Source organism: Electrophorus electricus, chromosome 21 (assembly GCF_041902795.1).
Source record: "Electrophorus electricus isolate QZ-2024a chromosome 21, ASM4190279v1, whole genome shotgun sequence".
NCBI classification, from domain to species: Eukaryota; Metazoa; Chordata; class Actinopteri; order Gymnotiformes; family Gymnotidae; genus Electrophorus; species Electrophorus electricus.
This window is the reverse complement of record NC_137517.1, coordinates 892,501-918,971: the sequence shown is the minus strand read 5'-3', so window position 1 is coordinate 918,971 and position 26,471 is coordinate 892,501. Positions and strand designations below refer to the sequence as shown.

At 42.6% G+C, this 26,471-nt stretch overlaps 2 protein-coding genes across 15 annotated transcripts in view; both read left to right on the top strand.

Moving 5' to 3' along the window:
* Positions 1-9,329, top strand: part of LOC118240539 (uncharacterized) — a 31,851-nt gene extending 22,522 nt beyond the window's left edge. For 3 of the 6 annotated variants that reach the window (XM_081704612.1, XM_081704611.1, XM_081704609.1), the window contains exons 4-7: positions 3,017-3,063; positions 3,286-3,438; positions 6,303-6,547; positions 7,719-9,329. In XM_081704612.1, the coding sequence (XP_081560738.1) occupies positions 3,017-3,063; positions 3,286-3,438; positions 6,303-6,487 (385 nt within the window). In that variant the 3' untranslated portion in view covers positions 6,488-6,547; positions 7,719-9,329. The remainder of the gene's footprint in view (positions 1-3,016; positions 3,064-3,285; positions 3,439-6,302; positions 6,548-7,718) is intronic. The other 3 variants (XR_014119154.1, XR_014119153.1, XM_081704610.1) reach the window with 2 other exon arrangements.
* Positions 1-26,471, top strand: part of LOC118240669 (ribonuclease inhibitor-like) — an 82,536-nt gene that overhangs the window by 45,087 nt on the left and 10,978 nt on the right. For 2 of the 9 annotated variants that reach the window (XM_081704118.1, XM_081704115.1), the window contains exons 1-7: positions 9,697-9,907; positions 20,968-21,015; positions 23,914-24,270; positions 24,385-24,657; positions 25,004-25,105; positions 25,937-25,972; positions 26,377-26,471. The exon at positions 26,377-26,471 is cut by the window's right edge and continues 101 nt beyond it. The exons of the other annotated variants lie outside the window; for them this stretch is intronic. In XM_081704118.1, coding sequence (XP_081560244.1) covers positions 20,970-21,015; positions 23,914-24,270; positions 24,385-24,657; positions 25,004-25,105; positions 25,937-25,972; positions 26,377-26,471 — 909 coding nt within the window. In that variant the 5' untranslated portion in view covers positions 9,697-9,907; positions 20,968-20,969. Of the gene's footprint in view, positions 1-9,696; positions 9,908-20,967; positions 21,016-23,913; positions 24,271-24,384; positions 24,658-25,003; positions 25,106-25,936; positions 25,973-26,376 lie in introns of those variants that run through there. 9 annotated transcript variants of the gene reach the window in all.

Sequence of the window (26,471 nt, the reverse complement as noted above, 5' to 3'; positions counted from 1 at the left end):
GTGTTCACATCTCGCAGGACCTGTCCTGGTCCCGCCATACCAACTCCCTGGCAAAGAAGGCTCGTCAGCGTCTTTACCACCTCAGACGCCTAAGAGACCTCAGACTGCCCTCCAAGGTACTGCGGAACTTCTACACCTGCACTATCGAGAGCATCCTCATGGGGAACATCACAGTCTGGTTTGGGAATAGCACCAAGCAGGACAGACAAGCACTCCAAAGGGTAGTGCGTTCAGCAGAGCGCATCACTCACACGGAACTTCCTGACCTGCAGACCATCTACTACAAGCGGTGCCAGACCAAGGCCAGGAGGATTGTGAAGGACCCCACCCATCCCAACAATAGGCTCTTCTCTCTGTTGAGGTCAGAGAGGTGCTTTCGCTCCCTGAAGACCAAGACAGAGAGACTGAAGAGGAGCTTCTTCCCACAGGCCATTCGGGCCCTGAATCAATGGAAACTGATAAACTGTGGGGACCACCACCACCATGTAACATAACTGTATATATATAGATATTCTATTACCTCCATGTAACATAAAAACTGTAAATATGTCGTTTACAAAATGGATCTGTACATTCTGTATATTGTGTACATATATATACACAACCATATACATTGTACATTGTGTATATAAACATAATATACATATTGTACATACATTGTTAATATATTTTTGTATATATATATAATATCTATATTTCTCTATGCACCCCTGTTTTCTTTTCCTCAGTTTGGACAGAGCACTCTCCACCATTTCACTGAGTTATACTGTGTATGACTATGTATGTGACAAATAAACCAAACAAGAAACTCACTCACTCACACACTCACTCACTCACACTCACTCAAACACTCACTCACTCACTCACACACACACACACTCACACACACACATACACACACACAGTCACTCAATCACTCTCCACCATTTCACTGAGTTATACTGTGTATGACTATGTATGTGACAAATAAACCAAACAAGAAACTCACTCACTCACACACTCACTCACTCACACTCACTCAAACACTCACTCACTCACTCACACACACACACACACACACACACACTCACACACACTCTCTCTCACACACACACACTCTCACACACTCACTCTCACATACACACACACACACTCGCGCGTGCGCACACACACACACACATATATACACACACACAAACACTCGCACACACACATACACGCGCACACACACACACACATACACGCACACACCACACGTGCACACACACACACACACACATACACACACACACCACACGCGCACACACACACACACACTCACATATACACACACACACCACACGCACACATACACACACACTCACTCACTGTCACACACACACACTTGCGTGTATACACACACACACACACACATATATATATATATATATATATATATATATATATATATATACACACATACACTCACACATACACACACTCACACACATACACTCACACATATACACACACACACATACACTCACTCACACACACACACACACACACAGTCACTCAATCACTCACACACACACACACTCACACACACACATACACACACACAGTCACTCAATCACTCTCCACCATTTCACTGAGTTATACTGTGTATGACTATGTATGTGACAAATAAACCAAACTTGAAACTTGAAACTCACTCACTCACACACACACTCACACACACACACACTCACACACACAGTTTTGTAAAGTACTTTCTTTTGTTCTCTCCTCTAATTTCTTTAATATAATTAATGTAACTTATGTAAATATAACTTATTTTATAATGTAACTATAATGTAACTTATTCTATAATGTAACTATAATGTAACTTATTCTATAATGTAACTACAATGTAACTTATTCTATAATGTAACTTATTCTATAATGTAACTATAATGTAACTTATTCTATAATGTAACTTATTCTATAATGTAACCATAATGTAACTTATTCTATAATGTAACTTATTCCTGCCAGCATTGCTGAATTGAGTTGAGAGAGAGAGAGAGAGAGAGAGAGAGATGCACAGAAGTTTGCCTAGACACAAACATTTGTGCAGACTGTTATGGACTCAAGTTTGTCAAATCTGTCAGCAGAACATTTTCTGTGACCTGTATGTGTCTGTCAGGCCTGCTGGGTAAACTGAGTAACCAAGGAACTAATGTCTATAAACATCAAAGGTCCAAAGGCATTTTTATGGTTTTAAAGTTTACTGTTTACGATTTTTGTCATTCATGTGAAATTATTTGAGTGTAGAGTTGAGGGTGTAGAGTTGAACATGTAATGTCCCACTCACCGGTGTTAGACTTCACTAAAGTGAATCTGATGGAAATGTTATGGAATCAATCAGCCATTAAGACTTATGGAATGCTGTCGGTTTCGCTGGAATGTCAGATCTGTGAATTCTGTTGGTACTGGGAATGCTGTTGGATGTGGGAAATAACACATTTGGGAATGCTATCAGATCTGGCAATGGTCTTGGATCTGATGATGCTTTTTGTTCTGGGAATGTTGTCAGATGTGGAATACTGTCATCCCACACACACACACACACACATACACACACACACACACACACACACACACACACACACATCTGGTTGTGTTTTAAGATGACATGTGGTTCCAGGCCTGTAGAGGCAGGAGTGGTTGCTGCTCTTCAATTTAGAATTTGTCGTGTGGAAACGTGCGTTTCCCCTGGATGTATACATAGCAGATGTATATGTAGCATCCTGCGCACGTTTGAGAGAGTACCAAACGATCCGACAGCCCTGTACTTTACCGCCACTGTTTGATGCTGTTGGTCTGAGTGAACCGAGACACACTGACTTACAGGACGAGGGGTTTCCAGTGAGAGTTGGCGTAAACACACCGCATCTGTGCAGGAACACACACACACACTCCGGACTGTACGCTGCCCTGTGCGCATGCGTGCAGTGTGTGTGTTGAGTGTGTAATGTTGTGTATACTGATGACCTGTCCCTACACTGTTTTACAGAGTGAGGAATTTCATATTTATACACAGTACTGCAGTAATTATCCAAGGTAAGAACAGCGTAAACACACACACACACACGCGCACACACACACACACACACACACACACACACACACAAAGACGCACATTCTCCAAGTCTAACAGTTTGAATGGGTGTTATATTCCATCTGGAGACTTGCAAAGTCTACAGCTTTGTGTGTGTGTGTGTGTGTGTGTGTGTGTGTGTGTGTGTGTGTGTGTGTGTACACTCTGTGCTGATCTCTGCTCAGCTGTTTGGTGTCACCGGCCAGGAGCTCGCCACTCACCTGGAGAAAGAATCCGAGAGGCACACGGTGGTTCAGGAGGCCATCGACACCATGCAGAGGGTCGCCTGGCACATCAACAACATGAAGAGGAAACACGAAAACACGGTCAGACTGCAGGTGAGACACAGACAGACACACACACACACACACACACACACACATTCTTAGGACACACTTAGGACACACATGGAGGCTACAGGAGATGTGTGTGTTTTACCTCTGGCTTCAACCATGGAGCAAGGACCACACACACACGCACACACCCCCACATATGCGTAAACACATCCGCATGCATTCACACACAATACATCTCACTTCAGTGAGGGTGTGTAGCACAGTGCCTGCTACTCTGGGCGTATTCAAATGACTGCGTCCCTCCTGCCATTCGCAGCGTCTCTGGTGTGAAGTAGCCATGCCAGTTCTCCCAGATAGCCACTCCAAGCCTCAGTTTGCCACGCCCACCTCCTGCCCTATGAGAGCACGCTGCTGTGTGGGGAATGTTGAGCTCCGAACATCTGGCTGATTCTGTAGACGCTTGGATCTTCTTAGTGTTCGCTGTCTTCTTCCTCCTCACTGTCACTTTGGTCCACCTGGATGGTTTCTGAATCATTCTGTGGTTGTGCCTCCATACATCTTCCAGGTCCTTCCCATCCTTTCTTGCCAACCTCAGCCAACTGCTGAGCCATTTCTTCTCCAGATGCTTTGAGCTCTTGTTGCACTTTGTCTCTGTCTTGCTGACTACACATGTCATCTTGTTCCCTCTGCACCTTCTGATCCTTTCTGCAGAACATCCTGTTTCCTTTCCAGTTTTTCTTCCATTCTTCTCATTTCCCGTCGTACGTCGTCTTGTCTTTGTCTTGCTTGTTCTTCTGCTATTGTTCTTCTATTCTTACTTCCCCTTCTGTCCTTCATCTCAGAGGGCTGCTCTCTCGTTTAGTACTCGACTGTAGTTCGTGTCTCCGTTTGTCCTTCCTGTACGGAGTGTTTGGATGAAATCCAGCTTCATGGGATCTGGTCACAGCTCTTGGGGTTGTAAGTAGACCTCTAGAATGAAATTCTGCTTCTGGACTTATGTGAGTTCCCTCTAGGAATGGAGTTCCCCTGTTATTTGTTGAATGAAGGGGTTCCACTGGGCTTAGTAGGGGTGGGGTTAATTGAGATGTCCCACTCCTAGATGGATAGCCTGGTGTCCTCAGATCTTCTGTTGGGTGTCTGGCTTTCATCAGGTGATTTTATTCTCATGGTACCCCTCATTTTCACTTCTGCTTCCACCCATTCTCTTGTTGCTAATACTGGGTATGTTCTTGCTGTTTTCTTCTGGTTTGGGACGGAGGGTGGTGGTTTCTCTTTTACTGTTTGAGGTTGCTCACAGCACATCTCTGCTTCATTTTTCTTTTTGTATTCCAGTTATTTTTCTTTAACTTGTCTTGCGTGTTTTTCAAATGCTCGTAATATTACCAGTTCCCATTGTTGTTTGATCTCTTGAGTTTTCTTTGTACTCTTCACCTGCTCTATAAGTCCCATAACCATTTGGCAGGTTTCTTCATCAAAGGATCGTCTCACAGGCCAATGCGTTTCCTTTTCTTCAGTCGTTTTCTGCGATCTTTTCATAAGGATCATTAGTTCCTTGTTTGTCCCTTCTGGTAGCATCATGTCTAGGGGTGTGATGTCCGCTTAACCTGGTCCCCATCACTCATGCTATAGTCTGTTTTGAAAAATGTATGCTGATCAAATCTATTTCCCTATTACAACAACTGTGTGAGTGTGTGTGTATGTGTATGTGTGTGTGTGTGTGTGTGTGTGTGTGTGTGTGTGTGTGTGTGTGTGTGTGTGTGTGAGTATGTGAGTGTGTGTGAGTATGTGAGTGTGTGTGAGTATGTGAGTGTGTGTGTGTGTGTGTGTGTGTGTGTGTGTGTGGGCTCTTCTTCTCACTAAGGGCTCTCTCTCACTCCTCTGTGCATCACCAGACTGCCTACTGGGTTTCCTGGTAAAAACAAACAATTTTCTACTTACAATCACAGCACCTTACACTTGTTGTTTTGTGTAATTACAACATTCATTCATTCATTCGTTCATTCATTCATATGTATCCTCTGCTGCGGTTATGCAGGGGGTCCACTTTGTGTAAATGTCTAACAGGATCTTGTGGGTGGTGGGCAAGTGTATGCATGGTACAGTCTATGATGGATGCTACACAGTTGGCGTTCATGGTCATTAATTATCTTGTAAGCATTGTGTACATTGCATAAGAGCTTCTAGTTCCCAATTCAACTTCAAAATATTGTATAATGGTTCTTTTTTCCCAGCATAACGAAAATCTCTTTCTTAGCACATCATGATCCACATGAGACCATCCAGAAGCTTCTGCTTTCTCTCTACCCCATAGCTTCTCTGTATTATGATAAACCTGCACCACACCACACTCGTCATGGTAACGAGCCATCTGTCACCTCTCGCTAATTCAGTACCACCTCATACTTGTAGTAATCTTCTTTCACCACTTCACCAGTATTGGGGCAGCTAAACAAATGCTGAATTCTCGACTCCACCTTCCACCTCCATCCAGACCTGAAGTGGTGCAACACAACTGCCTCTAGATTAGAATCAGCTTTCAATGTCTCTATCAATTCATCCTCACGCGTCATCGCTAATCTCCAGACAGGCGGCCACCAGCCAGTTGCTCTTTTCCGCGTCCACAATATTCTTTTCTTTTGTAAACACAAATGTCCAACAACTCGCCCTATAAGCAGCCATGTATCAGTTTCAATTAATATTGCTCACATCCACACAATGGCATTGCATCAGACGATAAATCACGCATGTGTCATTAATCGCTCGTACTCTAAGCAGCTCTTTATTCCAGCCCAACTCTGTAAGTACTGGAGCTGCTTCTCTCTGCTGGCTCATAGGGACTAGCAAAGCCTCTTCATTTTAATTACCCACAGCAATGACCTTTTTCACTGTTTCTGCCTCATTTACAGATGCCTGTGTCCAATACTCAGGGCTCAGTGAATTAACTCTGCCAACCACCAAGGAGGTCATCAGCCCCCGTCCCCAATCCACCGTCTCCCATCAGCGGGAGTCGGCAGCAGTTCGAACGGCACTGGGCTGGACGGCAACAAATTCAGCACCGCAGACAACACATCCTGTTTTCATGCCCTCCTGATCCTCTCCCTTAACTTAACATGAGGAAACAGCCTCTGCCTCCTCCAAATTATGCCACTCGGTTAGTTGATACAATTTAAGATTTATTAACACTCCACACCTGCTGAATTTCTATATATTTTCACCAGCCAAAAATGAGTCTGGACTCCCTGTGTCTCGCACAACAAATCGCTGTCCATGCGAGTACTTTAACCGCAGGTCTCTTCCCTCAAACCTAAGTCACCTCATTAATCTCCACCATCTATTAACACACTTAGCCAGGGTTTGTTTGAGCATATTAAATGTTCACCATTACAATATTCTATCAATCGCCACTCACTCTGGTTGAATTTCTTATCCTGTAATATTTAACTCCACCCTTCTCCCTTCGCTACTGCTTTAGTGTGTACGCACCCTCTGGCCGTAACTGTCACCGGCAAGGTTTGAAATTCATTCTGGCTCTTTTATGTACATCGTATCTCTATCATTTGCTTTGTTTGTCTTTATCTCTGAAACGTTTGTACTTTTATGTCTGCACTTTTACAGTCGGATATGATCACGTTTAGGCGGATCTCTCATACCCAGTCACTTCCTTCGTTATTTTAGTAACTCCCCTCTACAAGCTTGTCGTTATTATCTTAATGGTAACCGTACAAAGTTACTGAAGGGTACGTGTGGCACTGGGACACACTAACCTGGTTGTGGCCGTGTTACAGCAGACAGTTCTTAAACAAAACATGCATCACTTATCCCTCAACGCCATTTTACTCACAAGCTCCTTTATTCTACACTTCACTCGTTGTGGTCACATTTAGACAAAACGACTGAAACAAACAGCACTTCACATTCATCTCTTCAGCACTTTTATGTCTCTGGAGCGCTTTATCTCTCTCTCTCTCTCTCTCTCTCTCTCTCTCTCTCTCTCTTCATTCTCTCTCTCGCTTTATCTCTCTCTCTCTCTCTCTCTCTCTTTCTTTCTCTCTCTCTTTCTCTCACTTTATTCTCTCTCTCTCTTTCTCTCACTTTATTCTCTCTCTCTCTTTCTCTCTCTTCATTCTCTTTCTCTCTCTCTCTCTCTCGCTCTCTCTCTCTCTCTCTCTCTCTTTATTCACTGCACATTTTTCTTCATCATTTTTATTAAACCGTTTTTCCTCACTATTTCCTTTTATAGTACGTTTGTGTGAAACCATTTTCACTTTTACTGGTTGATTTTCTAACTTTCACTCCTTTTTTGTTATTTTCTATTTGAACAGGCAGTTCTCACTCCTTCAGTTCCCAGTCTGCACCCTTAAGACCCCAAAACCCGACTACACGGCTCTGAGGACGAGGTCTGAATCCCACCTATGCAGGATGTTTTAACAGGGGTTCTGCTTACCTTTGGTAGTGCGCGTGTGGACTCTGACCTCGGTCACAGAACAGTGCAGCTTTGGCTCGTCCGGCAGCTGGTGCTTTGTCCTGCCCACGGCGTGGGTCCGTTACCAATCGATCCAATTGTTCCATGTACGGGCCACCGATTAATGTTGTTCGTAGATCTTCCTAAATTCAAGACTGTTTACTCAGTGCACACTAAACAGAAATAAAGATGCAGACTCTGGAATTAATTGAAGAGAAGAGCCGGTCCCGTCTTTATTCTGGGCTCAGTGTTACAAGCGAGGCGTTGTATGGAGAATGTCTAACAGTCTCAGGTGGGCACACCTTTATACATTTTCTTCATAACCATATTTATTTTTTCATAAAAGCTTGTCCAGGTTCCACTATTGTTCTCCATACCAAACATTATTCAATGTATGCAAACTGATATTCAATACTTACACCAACCAGTTCTTGGTACCATCTGGTTCATCCTGAACTACTTCTATTTTTTTAAAGGCAATCATATTCTACATCACCGGCTGCCCATATTGTTTCTTCCAGTGTTGCCCATATTGTTTCTTCCGGTGTTTGGCCGGATGTCCCGTCCTTGAACCAAGGCTCCCCCTCGACTGAGGCCCCTAGATTTCTGTCAAAGAGGCCTCCTGACGATTTACACTGAAGCCTACAGAGGCCTTTCCTGCATGAAGCCAGTTTATTCTGGACCGTCCCTATTTTTCTCCTTACAATATCATTTTATTACCCCAACATCCACATTTTTCTTCTGTGTCCCAAATGAGCTCATGTTAAATACACTGATCGCTACACTCCTGCACTTTACGCTGTACTTCTCTACTGGGCGGATGTTACAGAGGTAAGGAAAGTTACTTACTGAAGTCACCAGAGCGTCACTTATGCACTGTTTAGATTTGAGTTTTTCTTTTACTAATAAGAGGACACGCCCACAATGAGGAGATGGTGGTGTAGCGTTTTCACTTAGAAAAGTAAAGATTTAGTATGATGTTCATTCCTTATTACAGGGTTTTTGTACCCTTTTAAAGTCATATCCGTGTTCTGTTAATTGCTGCAGAACAGTCTGTTGTGATTGTATTTCACTAAAAACTAGAGAAAAGCTTGCAATAATAAATGTTCAGAAGTAGAAGGTATACATTACTGCATGTATCTGTATGTATCTCATATCACTGTCCCTAACAATCCCTAATGAATCCCCAACAACTAAAGCTGTTATGAACAATGAGGGTAATAATGACATGGTTAATTTTGGCCTTTTTATTGCGTGTAGTTTCAGTACAGTGTGCTGCTGGTACATCCATCATACATTTGTTTAACATTACATTTGAACTGTAAATTATTTACATTATAATTCTGTGTGGAACAAATACATTTCTTCATAGATTTTGGATTAACACTGCTTTGATAATTTACTATATGAGATAATGTTCACAGTTTTAATGGTAGTTTTTTAAATAAACAAAACGATTCTTTACTGTAAATGAACACTGTGGCTTAATCTTCACTAAAATCTTGATGTAAAATTTCTTAGAAGGTGGCGTAGACTGGAGTAAATTCTCAGATTCCTTCAGCAAGAGTTTGTTCAACATTTCCACATTCTCACACTGAAACACTCCCCTCACTTTGTACCAGATTACAGAGGCAAAGGAACAACCGCTGGTCCTCCGACGACTAAATGTTATTTATCTGACTAAAAGTGTGACTCACTGGGTTCAGTGTAATGCAGCGCTGGACATTCAGACCCAGACGGTCAGTAACCGGGACCGGAGCCATGCAGGAAGAATGACGTGAGAAGCAGCCAATGAAAACCATTAGGGGGCGTCCATCCAATAGGATTCCAATTGGAATCATCGGGACCCGGCCGTATGGAAGTAAAGTCCAGCTCTGCCATTTTGTGCACAAGTTTGTGTTTCTTCGGTGTAATGGTGCGAGTTTGTTAAACAGTTTCATGTTTTAAAGGACATTTGCGTTGTTACAGGAAGGTTTTATTCTCCTGATTGAACTCCTGAAGGTTTATTTGTAGCAGATTTGCCGCCGCAGAGTTGGTTTGACAGATCGGGTGAGTTCGCTTTTATTTGGTTTCCTTTTGTTGGATTCATTTTCAACAACGAAGGAAATCATAAACCTGAATGAATAACACGCATTAATTACACGTTAATGTCTAATGTAGGTGCTTCTGGGTTGGTTCTTCGGTCTGTATTGATACAGCGGTTTAGGTTACGGTTACGTTAACCGTGTTTGACGAGCGGCGGCCAGTTTAACCGCAGCACCGATTAACTGTTGTGCTCAGATAAGTAAACAGACTTAAGCATCGCTGTTGTTTTGTATGACATTATCATTTCTACCAGTAAGACTAAATCTACGAACTAAGACATAAGCTCAGACCCCTAGCAGGGCCCCACTCTGAAGTTTCTCAGATGGGTGCGGCCGCACTGAACACGCAGCTGTGCGTCGAGCACAGTGGAAGCGGGACACACCTTAATACTACATCTGAACTTTATGAACCTCCATCTAAACACCATCTAAACATCATCTAAACAGAGGGACACACCTTAATACTACATCTGAACTTTATGAACCTCCATCTAAACACCATCTAAACAGAGGGACACACCTTAATACTACATCTGAACTTTACGAACCTCCATCTAAATACCATCTACACACCATCTAAACATCATCTAAACAGCGGGACACACCTTAATACTACATCTGAACTTTATGAACCACCATCTAAACACCACCTACACACCATCTAAACAGAGGGACACACCTTAGTACTACATCTGAACTTTTTGAACCTCCATCTAAACACCATCTACACACCATCTAAACATCATTTAAACAGAGGGACACACCTTAATACTACATCTGAACTTTATATACCTCCGTCTAAACACCATCTACACACCATCTAAACAGAGGGACACACCTTAATACTACATTTGAACTTTATGAACCTCCATCTAAACACCATCTACACACCATCTAAACATCATCTAAACAGAGGGAAACACCTTAGTACTACATCTTAACTTTATGAACTACTACCTAAACACCATCTAAACATCATCTAAACAGAGGGACACACCTTAATACTACAGCTTAACTTTATGAACTACCATCTAAACACCATGTACACACCATCTAAACACAGTTTAGTACTACATCTTAACTTTATGAACTGCCATCTAAACATCATCTAAACATCTTTTACATTTATGGAATTTATCAGACGCTCTTATCCAGAGCGACTTACAAAAGTGCTTTGTCATTTAATCATAGAATATATTCAAATACAGTACAGTAGGTTAGAATTAAACATACCAATGATGGTTTATCCTACCATCTTGGAGCCAGGACAGAAAATAGTCTCGATGCTTGTCGTCCATAAGACCTGAAGCAAGGTATTTCAAGCCGAGCCGTACTTGAGGTTCGAAGTACTCAAGGTACGGATCGGGCTTTGACCATTGACCTCATGTATGAAGGGGCTGGTCCATTTTTGGTTTTGTAGGCAACCATCAAGGTTTTAAATCTGATACGTGCAGCTACTGGGAGCCAATGAAGGGAGCGCAGCAGTGGAGTAACGTGTAAACATCGGAAGATTGAAGACCAGTCGTGCAGCTGCATTCTGGACAAGTTGTAGGGGTTTGATGTTGCAGTAGTCTAGCTTTGAGATCACAAGAGACTGCACAAGCACCTGGGTAGCTTCCTGCGAAAGAGAGGGTCGAATCCTTCATATGTTACAAAGGAGGAATCTGCAAGACTGGGTTAGATTAGAAACATGAGTTGAGAAGGACAACTGGTTGTCCAAAGTTTTGCCCAGTTATGGGCAGCTTCGGATGGTGATACCAGGGAGTCCTCAAAGGAAACAGTGAGGTCATGGTAAGGGTTGGGAGTACCTGGGATGAACAGAAGCTCTGTTTTACTGGGGTTGAGCTTCAAGTGGTGGGCTGTCATCCATGACATGATGTTAGTCAAGCATGCCAAGATACGTCTGGAGACCTGCGTGTCAGAGGGTGGAAAAGAAATAAATAATTGAGTGTCAGTGGTAGGAGAAACCATTAGAAGATATTACATCACCAAGAGAACAAGTATACAAAGAGAAGAGAATAGGGTGTAATACTGAGCCTTGTGGAACATCAGTGGAGAGTCTACATGGTTTGGATGTGGATCCGCTCCATGTCACTGTCCATCCAGATAGGACTGAAACCATTTCCAAGCAGAGCCAGTCACACCAAGCCTGGAAAGAACAGAGAGAAGAATGGTGTGGTTCACTGTGTCAAAGGCTGCTGAAAGGTCTAGAAGAATCAAAACAGATGACTGTTTGGCAGCTTTAGCGGCATGAAGTTTCTCAGTCACCGTTATGAGGGCCATTTCTGTAGAATGTGCCAGTTTGTAGCCAGACTGATTGGGATCATGCAGCTGCTTCTGGGTGTGAAAAAGAGACTGATTATATTGATTATAAACTGCTCGTTCAAGGGCCATCTAAACAGTGCAACACACTACATCTATCATCTAAACATCATCTAAACACAGGGACACACCTTAGTACTACATCTATCATCTAAACATCATCTAAACACAGGGACACACCTTAGTACTACATCTATCATCTAAACATCATCTAAACACAGGGACACACCTTAGTACTACATCTACCGTCTAAACACCATCTAAACTTTTGAGAGGAAAGAGAGAAGTGATACCGGTCTGTAGTTGGTAACACTGGAGCTGTCAAGTGTGGCCTTCTTGAGGATTGGTACCACCCTGGCGGTTTTGAATGCAGTAGGCACACATACAGAAGATAAGGAGTTGTTGATGACTGTCTGGAACAGAGCAGAAGGAATCGGATCCAGCGGACACGTAGTCGGATCGCTGGAAGTCAGGAGTTGAAGAATTTCATCTGAGGAGAGAGGAGAAAAAGAAGTGAGAGAGTTGGATGTTGGGGAATGCACGTTGGTTGGAGGGGTGGGAACAGAGGAAAAGGACTGGTGGATTGCTGCAACCTTCTCCTCAAAGAAGGTGATAAAATCCTCCAGAGTAAGAGATGAGGAAGGAGGGGGAGGATTAAGGAGAGAAGAAAAAATAGTGAAGAGCTTGCATGGATCAGATGATGATGATTTGAATTTCTCTCTGTAGTAGGATGACTTTGCAGATGTTCCTTCCATTGAGAACTTGGAAAGGAGAGACTTGTATGAGCTGAGGTCTGAATCTACGTGAGATTTCCTCCACCACCTCTCTGCAGTCCTTAGTTCTCTCCTGTGCAAGTGTTTCTGTTAGCCAGGGGGCAGGTGGGGAGGACTTAGCAGGTCTAGAGGAGAGAGGGCACAGAAGATTCACTGATGAGCAGAGTGTAGAAATGAAAGTATTCGTAACTGTATCCAAAGAGAGAGAGAATAGAGAGTCAGGGTGAGGAAGGATGGACAAAATAGTAGAAGTAAGGGAAGAGGGAGTTGGAGTGCATATTGTGATGGAAGGAGGAGGAACATGTTGGGGAGGACTGGATGGAAAGAGAAGGAAGGGAGAGAGAGAAGGATAGAAAGTGATGGTCCAAGAGGTGGAGGGGGGGTGTCTTTGATGTCCGATGTTGTGGTGGTACGGGTGAAGATCAGGTCCAGAATATTGCCTGCTTTGTGAGTCGGAGGAGAGCGGTTGAGGGTGAGGCCAAATGCTGTCAACAGCGGAAGGATGCAGGAGGAATGCAGCTTGTCTGATGGAAGGTTGAAGTCACCAAGGAGAATGAGTGGATTTCCTTCAATGGGGAATTGACTCAGAAGGCTGTCGAGCTCATCAATGAAGTGATCTGGGGAACTTGGAGGGCGTTTGGTGGGGAAAGACACTGTAATGGCATGAAATTCAAAAGAGGAGATGGAAAGTGTAGAAAAGGAAAGTGGAGTGAAACGCCACTCTGGAGACATTAGTAAACCTGTGCCACCACCCCTGCTGAGACGCCTCAGAGAATGTGTGGATGAAAAGGCAGAGGACAGGACAGCCGGAGTCGCTGAGACGCCTCGGAGAATGTGTGGATGAAAAGGCAGAGGACAGGACAGCCGGAGTCACTGAGTTCTCAGGGCTGATCCATGTTTCTGTCAGAGCCAGGAAGTGCAGGAAGTGGAGGGATGCTAATGCTGAGATGAAGTCAGATTTCTGGACAGCAGATTGGCAGTTCCAGAGCCCTCCTGCCACCACGATATGTGATGGTGTGAAGCGTTGTGAGTCAGTGAGGTTGCTGAGATTGAGACGTCTATGATTGTGTCGAGGAGATCTGTGGGATATGTGGACAGGAATTGTGAAGCACATTTCAGATGCTTGATTTGTGGATGTTTGAGATAATATGAGAAGATACTTAACTGAGTTTGTGAAGTCCTGTAGGTGAGATGTAGATGTAGATGTAGATGTAGATGAACTGATTGAGACCACCACCAAACCTTCTCCAGATGTTGATTACTGCTACAGACACATGACATGAGTCATCCTAACTCAGTTCAATAAGTGCTGAACCTGCCCCTCAATTCACTCCTAATGTCAGGCGAGACTACACTTGTAGTGAGTAATTACCGCTACCAAGCAACTAACAAATAGGTTTAGACAACAAGCCTTGAATTTCACAGAATCTAAGACAAAAGTAAGTGAACTCAGAGCCGACCTTAACCAACCAGATGATAATCCAACGAGACAAATCTACACATCATCTACACCATCTAAACAGTGGGACACACTACATCTATCATCTAAACATCATCTAAACACAGGGACACACCTTAGTACTACATCTATCATCGAAACACCATCTAAACAGTGGGACACACTACATCTATCATCTAAACATCATCTAAACACAGGGACACACCTTAGTACTACATCTATCATCGAAACACCATCTAAACAGTGGGACACACTACATCTATCATCGAAACACCATCTAAACAGTGCAACACACTACATCTATCATCTAAACATCATCTAAACACAGGGACACACCTTAGTACTACATCTATCATCTAAACATCATCTAAACACAGGGACACACCTTAGTACTACATCTATCATCTAAACATCATCTAAACACAGGGACACACCTTAGTACTACATCTACCGTCTAAACACCATCTAAACAGTGGGACACAGCTTAGTACTACATCTACCATCTAAACAGGGGGACACACCTTAGTTCATAAAGTTAAGATGTAGTACTGAGGTGTGTCACACTGTGTAGATGATGTTTAGATGAGAGTACTACATCTTAACTTAATGAACCATCATTTAAACAGTCCTAATTATTTCACTATTTATGAAGGTTATTATTATTTCTGGTTTATTAAGTACACCCTCTCCCCGGTCACGCATAAACTGCATATTATATAAAGTTATGTGACATGACTGAAGTGTTGTGTAGAAATCAGGCAGCCCAGCTAAAGTCCAGTTAGACGTTAAAGCGAAGGCTCGCTCTCTCTCTGTGTGTGTCTCTCTCTCTGTCTTTTTCGCCGTCTCTCTCTCTCTCTTTCTCTCTCTCACTCTCATGCTCTGCATCCAAATATCTTCCCATTTTGGAAAGGCATTTCCGGTGTTAACTCTATTCTTATCATGACATTTTTTGGAAGCACAGCGTGGGTCTTTTGCTGACTAGAACCTGGTGATGCAGGGTGCTCGCTGGATTCCGTTATGTTTTCTTAGCCAATCAGCTGGAGTTGTGGGCGGAGTAATGGGGGTGTAGGGGGTGTCTCAAAGAGATTGACAGGAGGTCAGTGTAAACACAGACAAGCCTCCAGTCAAGGGAGCAGTTTTTCAAACATACAGCTGATACACATGTGCTTATGCCACTGCTAATATAACAGGTCTTATTATCACGTTCTCTATATTTCACAGTTTATTTGAGTTATTGAAGGGGGGCGACTAACGCACCTTTAAGAGCATCCTGTCACGATCCCCCTCTGCTAGCGTCGCGGTTCCCTTGGTAACCGATCCTTGTGTGTTGTTCTCTGGTCTTTTCCCTTGTTTTGCATCTCCGCCCCTCATCACCATCACCTGTTCCTCACTGTCCCTCACTAGGTGTGTATTTAAACCTGGTCATTGCTCTTCACTACCAATCTCCCTCAGTCTGTCCATTCCTCTCATTTAAACGTTTCTCGTACTTTGTACATTTTCTATCTCAAAGGCTCAAAGAGGCTTTATTGTCATTTCAGCTGTATACAAGTACACAGCAACAACGAAACAATGTTCCTCCAGGACCATGGTGCACCACAAAACAAGTGCAACAGACAACACACTACACAAACAATACAGTGCAATAATGTCATACAATAAATAAATACAGGACAGGACCAATACACAATGAACAGACAGTACATTTATTTTGACCAGTACACAGTACTGGGAATATGTAAAGTGGGTTGTGCATAGGAGTCAGTGACATGCTATACTGAACATAGCAGTCACCGGTAGCAGCCAGAACAGTTCAGATTACAGTGCTGATGTAGTACAGTACTCTAGCAGCCATCTCTTTATAGTTCTCCGTTTAGCCTGATTCTTTTAGTCAGATTTCTGTCTTATATATTTAGTTCTCTGTCTTTAGGTTGCCCAGTCGTTGCTCATTTTTTCAAGTTCCCCCTTTTATCGTAACCGTAGTCAGTCCAAGTCTGCTGTATTCCACTTAGTACTTGCTGATGGGCTGTCTGTGGATGCCATAGTCCCTTCCCTGTTGAGCTGTGCTCAGTCCAGTTCTTCTATTGGCTTTTAAGTGTAGTTGGTCACATCTAGTTCCCTCTTCCCTGTTTATCTGGTGATGTTCATTGGCTGTTGTTCTCCCCAGTTCTGCTCACCTTGTACATGATATCTGGGTTGTTTTGGTCTCTCATTTATTTTCTTGACATGTCTGTTCTTTGGTTTGGTATCTCAGTCGTCTGATTATATTTCTTATTTTGTATTGGTGTTCAGTCTCGGATTACTGTGGCTATTTGAACTTTGGTGACTCAGTATGAATTAGATCATAAGAAGTCGAGCATCTCCCTCATTCACTTTACTGAGACATAAAACTAACAAGTGTGGCAGGTGCAGGGATGGGGACGCAGGGTTAGTTGGTTGTGTTTCAGTAAAAATAAGGAAGAACGCTTCACTGGTGCTGTGGGTCGGGCGGCCTCTTCTCTCCTCTCAGGTCGTATGGGCCACTGTGCATGAAAATGACCTTCTACACCACGATGGAGGCAACGACCCAGGGAGATGCGTCTGTTCCTCTCATGCTTTGATCTCTCCACTTGCATGGACGTCACTTCATCCATGATCCAGACGTTGGGAGAGGAGTGAAAGTGAACCACTCTCATAGACTGCTGGACTGTCTTGTCTTGAGCAGTGGGTGCATTGTAGGTTATCGATGGTAATAGTGTAGTTCCTAAATCCCCAGTCAGCTAGTCTTAGTCAAACATTCAAATATAAAATGAAGATGCAGACTTCAGAATCAGTAGAAGAGAATAGCTGGTCCATCCTTTATTGCAGGTTAACGTTAACAAGCATTATTGAGGCACCTCCAGAGAATGTCTAACAATCAAACAAAGAACTCACATTTTTATACACTGGTCAGAAGTGTTTATGTATTCACATTTTTACACACTAGTGTTTGCATTCACCACCATTACATCCAAACCATACATTAGTCAACATATGCAAGCTGATATTCAACACCCACACCAGTTGTAACCCGTTACCACCACATTCCAAGAGAAGATTCTCTTGACCTTGTCCTGAAGAAGATTGTTTTACTATACGGTCCTGAGCCTGGTGGAGAGGTCATATCTTACCCTGAGGCCCACCAAAGCCTACCCAGGATCCTTTGCTGAAGCCTGCAGAGGCCTCTACCCTGAATGCAAATCATTCTGAAAGGACACAGACTCTCTACACTCCCTTCTGTTTTACTTTATTAATCTGTCTAATGCACTGTTAGGCCTCTGTTCCCTGTTAACACTCTTTTATTTCCTCAGTAGCTAGTTGTGTGTTCAGACAGGTTTGTGTAGTAGACCTGTAGTTCCCTCATGAGCCCCCTGTGAAACACTCTTCTCAGAGCTGTCGGACTCCACCCACTGCCTGCAGCGATAGTGCAGAACTCTCTCACGTACTGTTACTGTGTCTCCCTTCCTGGGGCTGGGTAGTCAAATGCAGCTTTAAACAGAGTACAGAACGCTCCTTCTGACTGTAGAGACGGACCCTGACTGTCCCTAGTTCTTAGAGAATAACGCAGGGTTGGCGTTGGTGACCAGGAGATCACAAATCCAGGGACAGAACCGGTAGCCTGAGTCCAGAAGGTACCGAACGTCTGGGAGTGAAGCATAATCTGGGGAAGAAATGGAGATGTTACGATGGCATGCAGACTGAGATGGTAAAACTTTACAAAGAAGGCAGTGAGGAGAGTGTACGTAAGAGGACAGAGAGTGATTAGTAGGAAGAAGAGGTGTTGCACAGTAGTGCTCAGGAGAAGGAGATCTGCTTGGCTGGAGCGTCTCCCTGCAGTGGGAGAATCTGGCTGTGGTAAACCTACCCTGTAGACTCAGAGTGTGGTGTTAATTATATGATGGTAGACTCAGGGTGTGGTGTTAATTATATGATGGTAGACTCAGAGTGTGGTGTTAATTATATGATGGTAGACTCAGGGTGTGGTGTTAATTATATGATGGTAGAGTCAGGGTGTGGTGTTAATTATACGACAGTAGACTCAGGGTGTGGTGTTAATTATACGATGGTAGAGTCAGGGTGTGGTGTTAATTATATGATAGTAGACTCAGGGTGTGGTGTTAATTATACGACAGTAGACTCAGAGTGTGGTGTTAATTATGTAATGGTAGACTCAGTGTGGTGTTAATTATATGATGGTAGACTCAGAGTGTGGTGATAATTATATGATGGTAGACTCAGAGTGTGGTGATAATTACATGATGGTAGACTCAGGGTGTGGTGATAATTATATGATGGTAGACTCAGTGTGTGGTGTTGATTATATGATGGTAGACTCAGAGTGTGGTGATAATTATATGATGGTAGACTCAGAGTGTGGTGATAATTACATGATGGTAGACTCAGGGTGTGGTGATAATTACATGATGGTAGACTCAGGGTGTGGTGATAATTATATGATGGTAGACTCATTGTGTGGTGTTAATTATATGATGGTAGACTCAGGGTGTGGTGTTAATTATATGATGGTAGACTCAGGGTGTGGTGTTAATTATATGATGGTAGAGTCAGGGTGTGGTGTTAATTATACGACAGTAGACTCAGGGTGTGGTGTTAATTATACGATGGTAGAGTCAGGGTGTGGTGTTAATTATATGATAGTAGATTCAGGGTGTGGTGTTAATTATACGACAGTAGACTCAGGGTGTGGTGTTAATTATGTAATGGTAGACTCAGTGTGGTGTTAATTATATGATGGTAGACTCAGAGTGTGGTGATAATTATATGATGGTAGACTCAGAGTGTGGTGATAATTACATGATGGTAGACTCAGGGTGTGGTGTTAATTATATGATGGTAGACTCAGTGTGTGGTGTTAATTATATGATGGTAGACTCAGGGTGTGGTGTTAATTATACGATGGTAGACTCAGGGTGTGGTGTTAATTATACGATGGTAGAGTCAGGGTGTGGTGTTAATTATATGATAGTAGACTCAGGGTGTGGTGTTAATTATACGACAGTAGACTCAGAGTGTGGTGTTAATTATGTAATGGTAGACTCAGTGTGGTGTTAATTATATGATGGTAGACTCAGAGTGTGGTGATAATTATATGATGGTAGACTCAGAGTGTGGTGATAATTACATGATGGTAGACTCAGGGTGTGGTGATAATTATATGATGGTAGACTCAGTGTGTGGTGTTGATTATATGATGGTAGACTCAGAGTGTGGTGATAATTATATGATGGTAGACTCAGAGTGTGGTGATAATTACATGATGGTAGACTCAGGGTGTGGTGATAATTACATGATGGTAGACTCAGGGTGTGGTGATAATTATATGATGGTAGACTCATTGTGTGGTGTTAATTATATGATGGTAGACTCAGGGTGTGGTGTTAATTATATGATGGTAGAGTCAGCGTGTGGTGTTAATTATACGACAGTAGACTCAGGGTGTGGTGTTAATTATACGATGGTAGAGTCAGGGTGTGGTGTTAATTATATGATAGTAGATTCAGGGTGTGGTGTTAATTATACGACAGTAGACTCAGGGTGTGGTGTTAATTATGTAATGGTAGACTCAGTGTGGTGTTAATTATATGATGGTAGACTCAGAGTGTGGTGATAATTATATGATGGTAGACTCAGAGTGTGGTGATAATTACATGATGGTAGACTCAGGGTGTGGTGTTAATTATATGATGGTAGACTCAGTGTGTGGTGTTAATTATATGATGGTAGACTCAGGGTGTGGTGTTAATTATACGATGGTAGACTCAGGGTGTGGTGTTAATTATACGATGGTAGAGTCAGGGTGTGGTGTTAATTATATGATAGTAGATTCAGGGTGTGGTGTTAATTATACGACAGTAGACTCAGAGTGTGGTGTTAATTATGTAATGGTAGACTCAGTGTGGTGTTAATTATATGATGGTAGACTCAGAGTGTGGTGATAATTACATGATGGTAGACTCAGGGTGTGGTGTTAATTATATGATGGTAGACTCAGGGTGTGGTGTTAATTATACGATGGTAGACTCAGGGTGTGGTGTTAATTATACGATGGTAGACTCAGGGTGTGGTGTTAATTATACGATGGTAGAATCAGGGTGTGGTGTTAATTATATGATAGTAGATTCAGGGTGTGGTGTTAATTATATGACGGTAGACTCAGGGTGTGGAATCCATCATGCATGACCACAGCTGTATTTACAGTTCCATCTGTAATTTGTAAAGAGCTAAAACACCTCAGATGTCTGTGGACCCTTTAAATCATGTGCTGTAGGAGCCGTTCAGGGAGCAGACAAACAGTGACACCTGCTGGTGACTTTATGATCTGGACTAAACTTTGTGCTTTTAGTGTTTCAAAACAGTTTAAATGTAGGCATGTTGTATTCAGTTGTGAGAGAGTTTAATGTATATACACTAATATGCCACCTTGTTCTCTTTCAGAGATGAAGTGTGTTTGGGTGATTCTGTTCCTCCACTGGTCTCTCTCAGGTACAGTAACCTCCATCACATGACATGCTGGCCAGACTCCTCAACACCAATAGTCACAGCACTGCACATATTAGAGACATTTTACACAGCACACGTCACACTGGGGAGGAAATGTGTCCTGTTCAGTTATTACTTCCTCTTAGCTATCGTGCGTGTGAACTGAAGAGAAAAATGTCTGTTACAAAATATTAGTTAATACATTTCAGAGGCTGCACCTAAACTCACCTAATAATAGATTGTTTAAATAATTATTATATATAGAGATAAATTATTTATTTAATGAAGATTATATAATTTGTACTTGACTGTTATTATAATGAATTATTGTGACTGGTTTTTTTTTCATCAAAACTGAAATATCACAGTGTTTATAACAGTACAGAGTAAAACTGATCTACACACACTCACATAGTGTTTATAGCAGTACAGGGTTAAACTGATCTACACTCACACACAGTGTTTATAACAGTACAGGTTAAACTGATCTACACTCACACAGTGTTTATAACAGTGCAGGGTTAAACTGATCTACACACACACACACAGTGTTCATAACAGTGCAGGGTTAAACTGATCTACACTCACACAGTGTTTATAACAGTGCAGGGTTAAACTGATCTACACTCACACAGTATTTATAACAGTACAGGGTTAAACTGAATTACACACACTCACAGTGTTTATAACAGTGCAGGGTTAAACTAATCTACACACACACACACACACACACACACACACACACACATACAGTGTTTATAACAGTGCAGGGTTAAACTGATCTACACTCACACACACAGTGTTTATAACAGTACAGAGTTAAACTGATCTACACTCAGACGTGTGTGTGTGTGTGTGTGTGTGTGTGTGTGTGTGTATAAGTGCACACACTTCAACAGTAAGCCAAACTCAAACAAACACATGAGAGTCAGGATGAGTCTCCAGGCTCCTGCTCTTTACTGAGTCCTGCATTCATGCTCCCAATGAATGGGAGTGGAACTATAAGGGAGGAGAATAAACGTACAGTGTGAGTATCTCCACCAGAGCTACAGCTCAGCAGTATGAAGCAGTAAAAGCTGACTGAAGGGCGTGAGAGCAAACCCACAAACCGCATGACCTTGGAGAGATGGAGCACCATAGTGAGAACAGTCGTCTCTCCTTCTGACAGTAGTAGGTCGGTTCTGAAATCTGTCGCTAAGGGCGACCATGGTCTTTCTGGTATGGGGACTGGATCGATATATATAAATAAAAAATAATCCATCCGCTGCTGTGGAATGACGGATGTACCATCCTGCAGACGCCTCGGTGATGTAGTCCTCCATGGCCTTATTGTCTGTGGTAGAAGATACGGACAGCAGGCTCACGCCCTTCCACTAGATCTGTGGTGCAGTCACAGGGATGAAGCAGCACAGCTGCTCCCCTCTTACTGTAAACCTGAGCTAGAGAAATGTTGGGGTGAAGCAAAGGCCAAACGTTATTCTGTGTTTTCATGAAGTGATCTGAGATCTAATTATAATGGGCTTTGGTGCTCTCTGTAACAGGTGCAGAGTGGTGCATGACTGTGTTTGAAAGCATAAAGATGAATAATGTTTCTGGGGTTTCTTAAGGTCAGAGGACTTTGGGTCTGTAAGTGCAGATCAGAGGCTCTGATGCAGGTGGTTTCAAGGCCTCTGTGGAAGTCTAAGGTGGATCACTCTGGACTGATCCTGTGAGAAATTACCAGCAGTATTTGAACAGTGGAAGCAGTGGGGCGGGAGCCCTGCTTTAAATGAAACATCTCTGCTCTCCTCGCCTTGTAGGGGAGGATCAAAAACAGAATGAAATCAGGAGGTGAAAAGGCTACAAGGTCTCTGGTTCTCTCTCCACGCTCGGTGCCGACTGTGTTTACCCACTCCAGCACTCTACCGCATAATAACAACAACAACTAATACTAATACTACTACTACTAATAATATGATCAATGAAATGCACACATACTCTGTACAGGGAGGTCGATGGGCAAAGTACACAGAGCACTGCAGCAAAAACCCCTGACGGCCTGCTGGGTTTCCATTGTACTTTTCCGGTAGAGGAAAGGGAGACCCACTAGTGGCAGGAGTCTGGAGTGTGACCACACCTGGTGTTCTCACCTCACTGGATGTTAATGTTGCCAGGCGATGCGTAAGCGCAGTTACCGAAGGAACCAGCGCAGTAAGATGCTGAGATTGCTGAGCGAGTTCCTCTGCCACATTGCCTAGTGACTCCAGACGCTGGTGATGCTGATTTAACAGCTGGCCTTGTGCAGCCAGAGAATCTGGTACCAATCCAGTACCTGCTGATGTTAATATCACAGGGATGGTTCAAAGACGTCACGAAACAGGCAGAGATCACAATCCAGGTAGCAGGTGATGATATATAAGAACCAATATAGGAGCAGGCAAGAGAGCAAAAACAATAGATCACAAAACGGCTCAGAAACAGATGACCAGACAAACGAGACTTCACACAGACCAACAACAGAACAGTTTATACAGGAAACACAAGGAGGAGAACAAGACTGGGAACACACAGTGGGCTTGTGGGTAATGTAGTCTGTGGTAGGCTGGCTTTGTTTGGAAGGTGTGTGTGTGTGTGTGTGTGTGTGTGTGTGTGTGTGTGTGTGTGTGTGTGTGTGTGTGTGTGTGTGTGTGTGTGTGTGTGTGGTAGCGATAAATAAATACAGATACAGAAGTGTCTCCATGTTCATGCCTGTAACATTTAGTCTTTGTCTTTATTCCATCACATGTGGATCATGAATATTCCCCCAAATGTCCTTTAGTGCACATGGTGTGTAATCACCTCCTTATTCATCAGCCATACTGGTGTGTGTGTAATATGTGGAGTGCATGTGAACATCCAGCATGGTGATGTTTCTCATTGTAGGAGCTCAGGAGTTTAACATGGAGGGTCCAGCTGTGCCTGTTGTTGCTGCTCCTGGTTCTGACATCGTTCTGCCGTGTTCCATCAAACCCACCATGAGTGCTGTGGACATGGAAGTGAAGTGGAGCAGACAGGATCTAGGAGACATCCTGGTACATCACTATAAGAATAAAGAAGACAAGAATGATACACAGATGCCTTCATCGAGAGAGAGAACAGCTCTGTTTAAAGAGGAGCTACAGTATGGCAACACCTCACTGCTACTGAAGAACGTTAAAGTGTCTGATGGAGGACAGTTCAGATGTCAAGTTGATTCTGCGCATTGGAGCGGTCAAGTCAGTGTTCTACTGAAAATTGAAGGTAAGTCATTGCATTTCAAACATACTTTATTATAATGGATACTGTTTTAATAAGTGTTTATGTAAGCAGAAACAAGACAGTGCTATTTCAGTCTTTGGTCTTTTTAATCCACAGTTATTGGAGGAGCCCCAGAGATCACTGTACTGGGCACTGCCTCAGGTGGGGTTCTTCTACGGTGTGACTCTAAGGGCTGGTGGCCTGTACCTGAACTCCAGTGGCTGGACAGTAAAGGAGTAGAAGTGCCTGCTGGAGTAAAAGAGTCATGTGAAGATGGTGAAGGGTTTTATGTGAGACGCAGCCTCACTGCACACAGCAGTGATACCAACACCTACATCTGCAGAGTGACACAGGGGCAGAACGTGACGGAGGAAAAGATCGACATCACTGGTAATTTACACTACTGGAAAACATCACTGGTAATTTACACTACTGGAAAATATCACTGGTAATTTACACTACTGAAGTACATCACTGGTGATTTACACTACTGAAGTACATCACTGGTGATTTACACTACTGAAAAACATCACTAGTAATTTACACTACTGGAAAACATTCAGAATATGCAAATGTTACTTAATTACCAAAGTATAAGTACATTTATGAGAGTGTTTTTATAATTGCTTATAATGTGCTATTGTTTAGCCTTAGATAAATTATTGTCTTCTTTCTTGAACCAATATGTGACTGCACAGATGGATATTTAATCTGAATCTTTTTCATTGTGTTCCAGATCACTTGCCCAGGCCTGACTATACAGCAGCCATCGTTGTTCCAGTTGTACTGATCCTGCTCTCAGCACTCGTGGGTGTTGTCATGTATTACAGAAGGAGAGGTAAATCTGTATCTGTCACTCAGTATATTCAAGTTTCAAGTTTGGTTTATTCGTCACATACATAGTCATACACAGTATAACTCGCAGTGAAATGGTGGAGAGTGCTCTGTCCAAATTGAGGGAAAGAAAACAGGGGTGCATAGAGAAATATAGATATTCTCTATATGTGAAATATATATATGCAAGATAAATATATATATTCTATGTATGTACAAAATATATTAACAATGTATGTACAATATATGTATATTATGATTATATACACAATGTACAATGTATATGGTTGTGTATATATGTACACAATCTACAGAATGTACAGATCCATTTCGTATAATAACATATCTACAGTTGTTGTGTAACAAGGTAATTGAATATAATTATATATATATACAGATATACAGTTATATTCCTGTCCCACAGTCCTCATATCTAGTCTGTCTGTGTCAGGAGTGTCTCATATTACGTTCCAGTTCTCCAGAGACTTTATTATTATTCAAATGCCATATATTTAGACATTCACACTATTACAGTGTGCTGAGGTCAATTACAGATGTGGTCTAAGAAGATAAAATAAGTCAGATATGAAAACTCACAAATCATCACACATCACACACATCAGCCATCGTCAGTACGTCTGAAACTCGTCTCTGTACTAATGAGATCAGAAGTGGTTCTGTTCTCTTCCTGTCAGTGTGAGCTGTGCTAACAGATTCAGTCTGTTCCTTTGGGTGGGATCACAAATAGCTTGTGTGTACTGATGTTCACATTTTATTTAGACACACATAAAACAATAAGTATCTGTTTGGTGATGTTACATTTCTCTGCTTTCAGCTAAACAGGAAAAAGTGAAGAGAGACATTGAGACAGGTAAACTCAATTTATTTAGTTTTCTGGATTCGGGCTTTTCCATTTTAACAGGATCTGATGTTACCTGTGACATCACATGTGTTTCATCAACAAGATCACTAGAGGGACACAACAGAGGAACTGATCACACACACAAGAAATAAGAACTCCAGTGGTAGAGACAGTGTGGTTCCTTATATAAGAACTCCAGTGGTAGAGACAGTGTGGTTCCTTATATAAGAACTTCAGTGTTAGTGTGTGTAGATAATTAACCCCGTCACCCCTCATCACCTCTGTGTGTGTGTGTATGTGTGTGTGTGTGTGTGTGTGTGTGTGTGTTTGTGTTTGTGTGAATGCAGATCAGAGAGAATCTGTACTTCCACTGTGTGAATGAACTTTATGATCCTTCTGTCTTGTGTGAACAGCTGACTTGTGCATGAAGAGAGGAGCTGAAGATCGTCTCCATGGGATGAACTTCACTGATGCTCAGTGGGCATATGTGGAACACACTCTACTTACT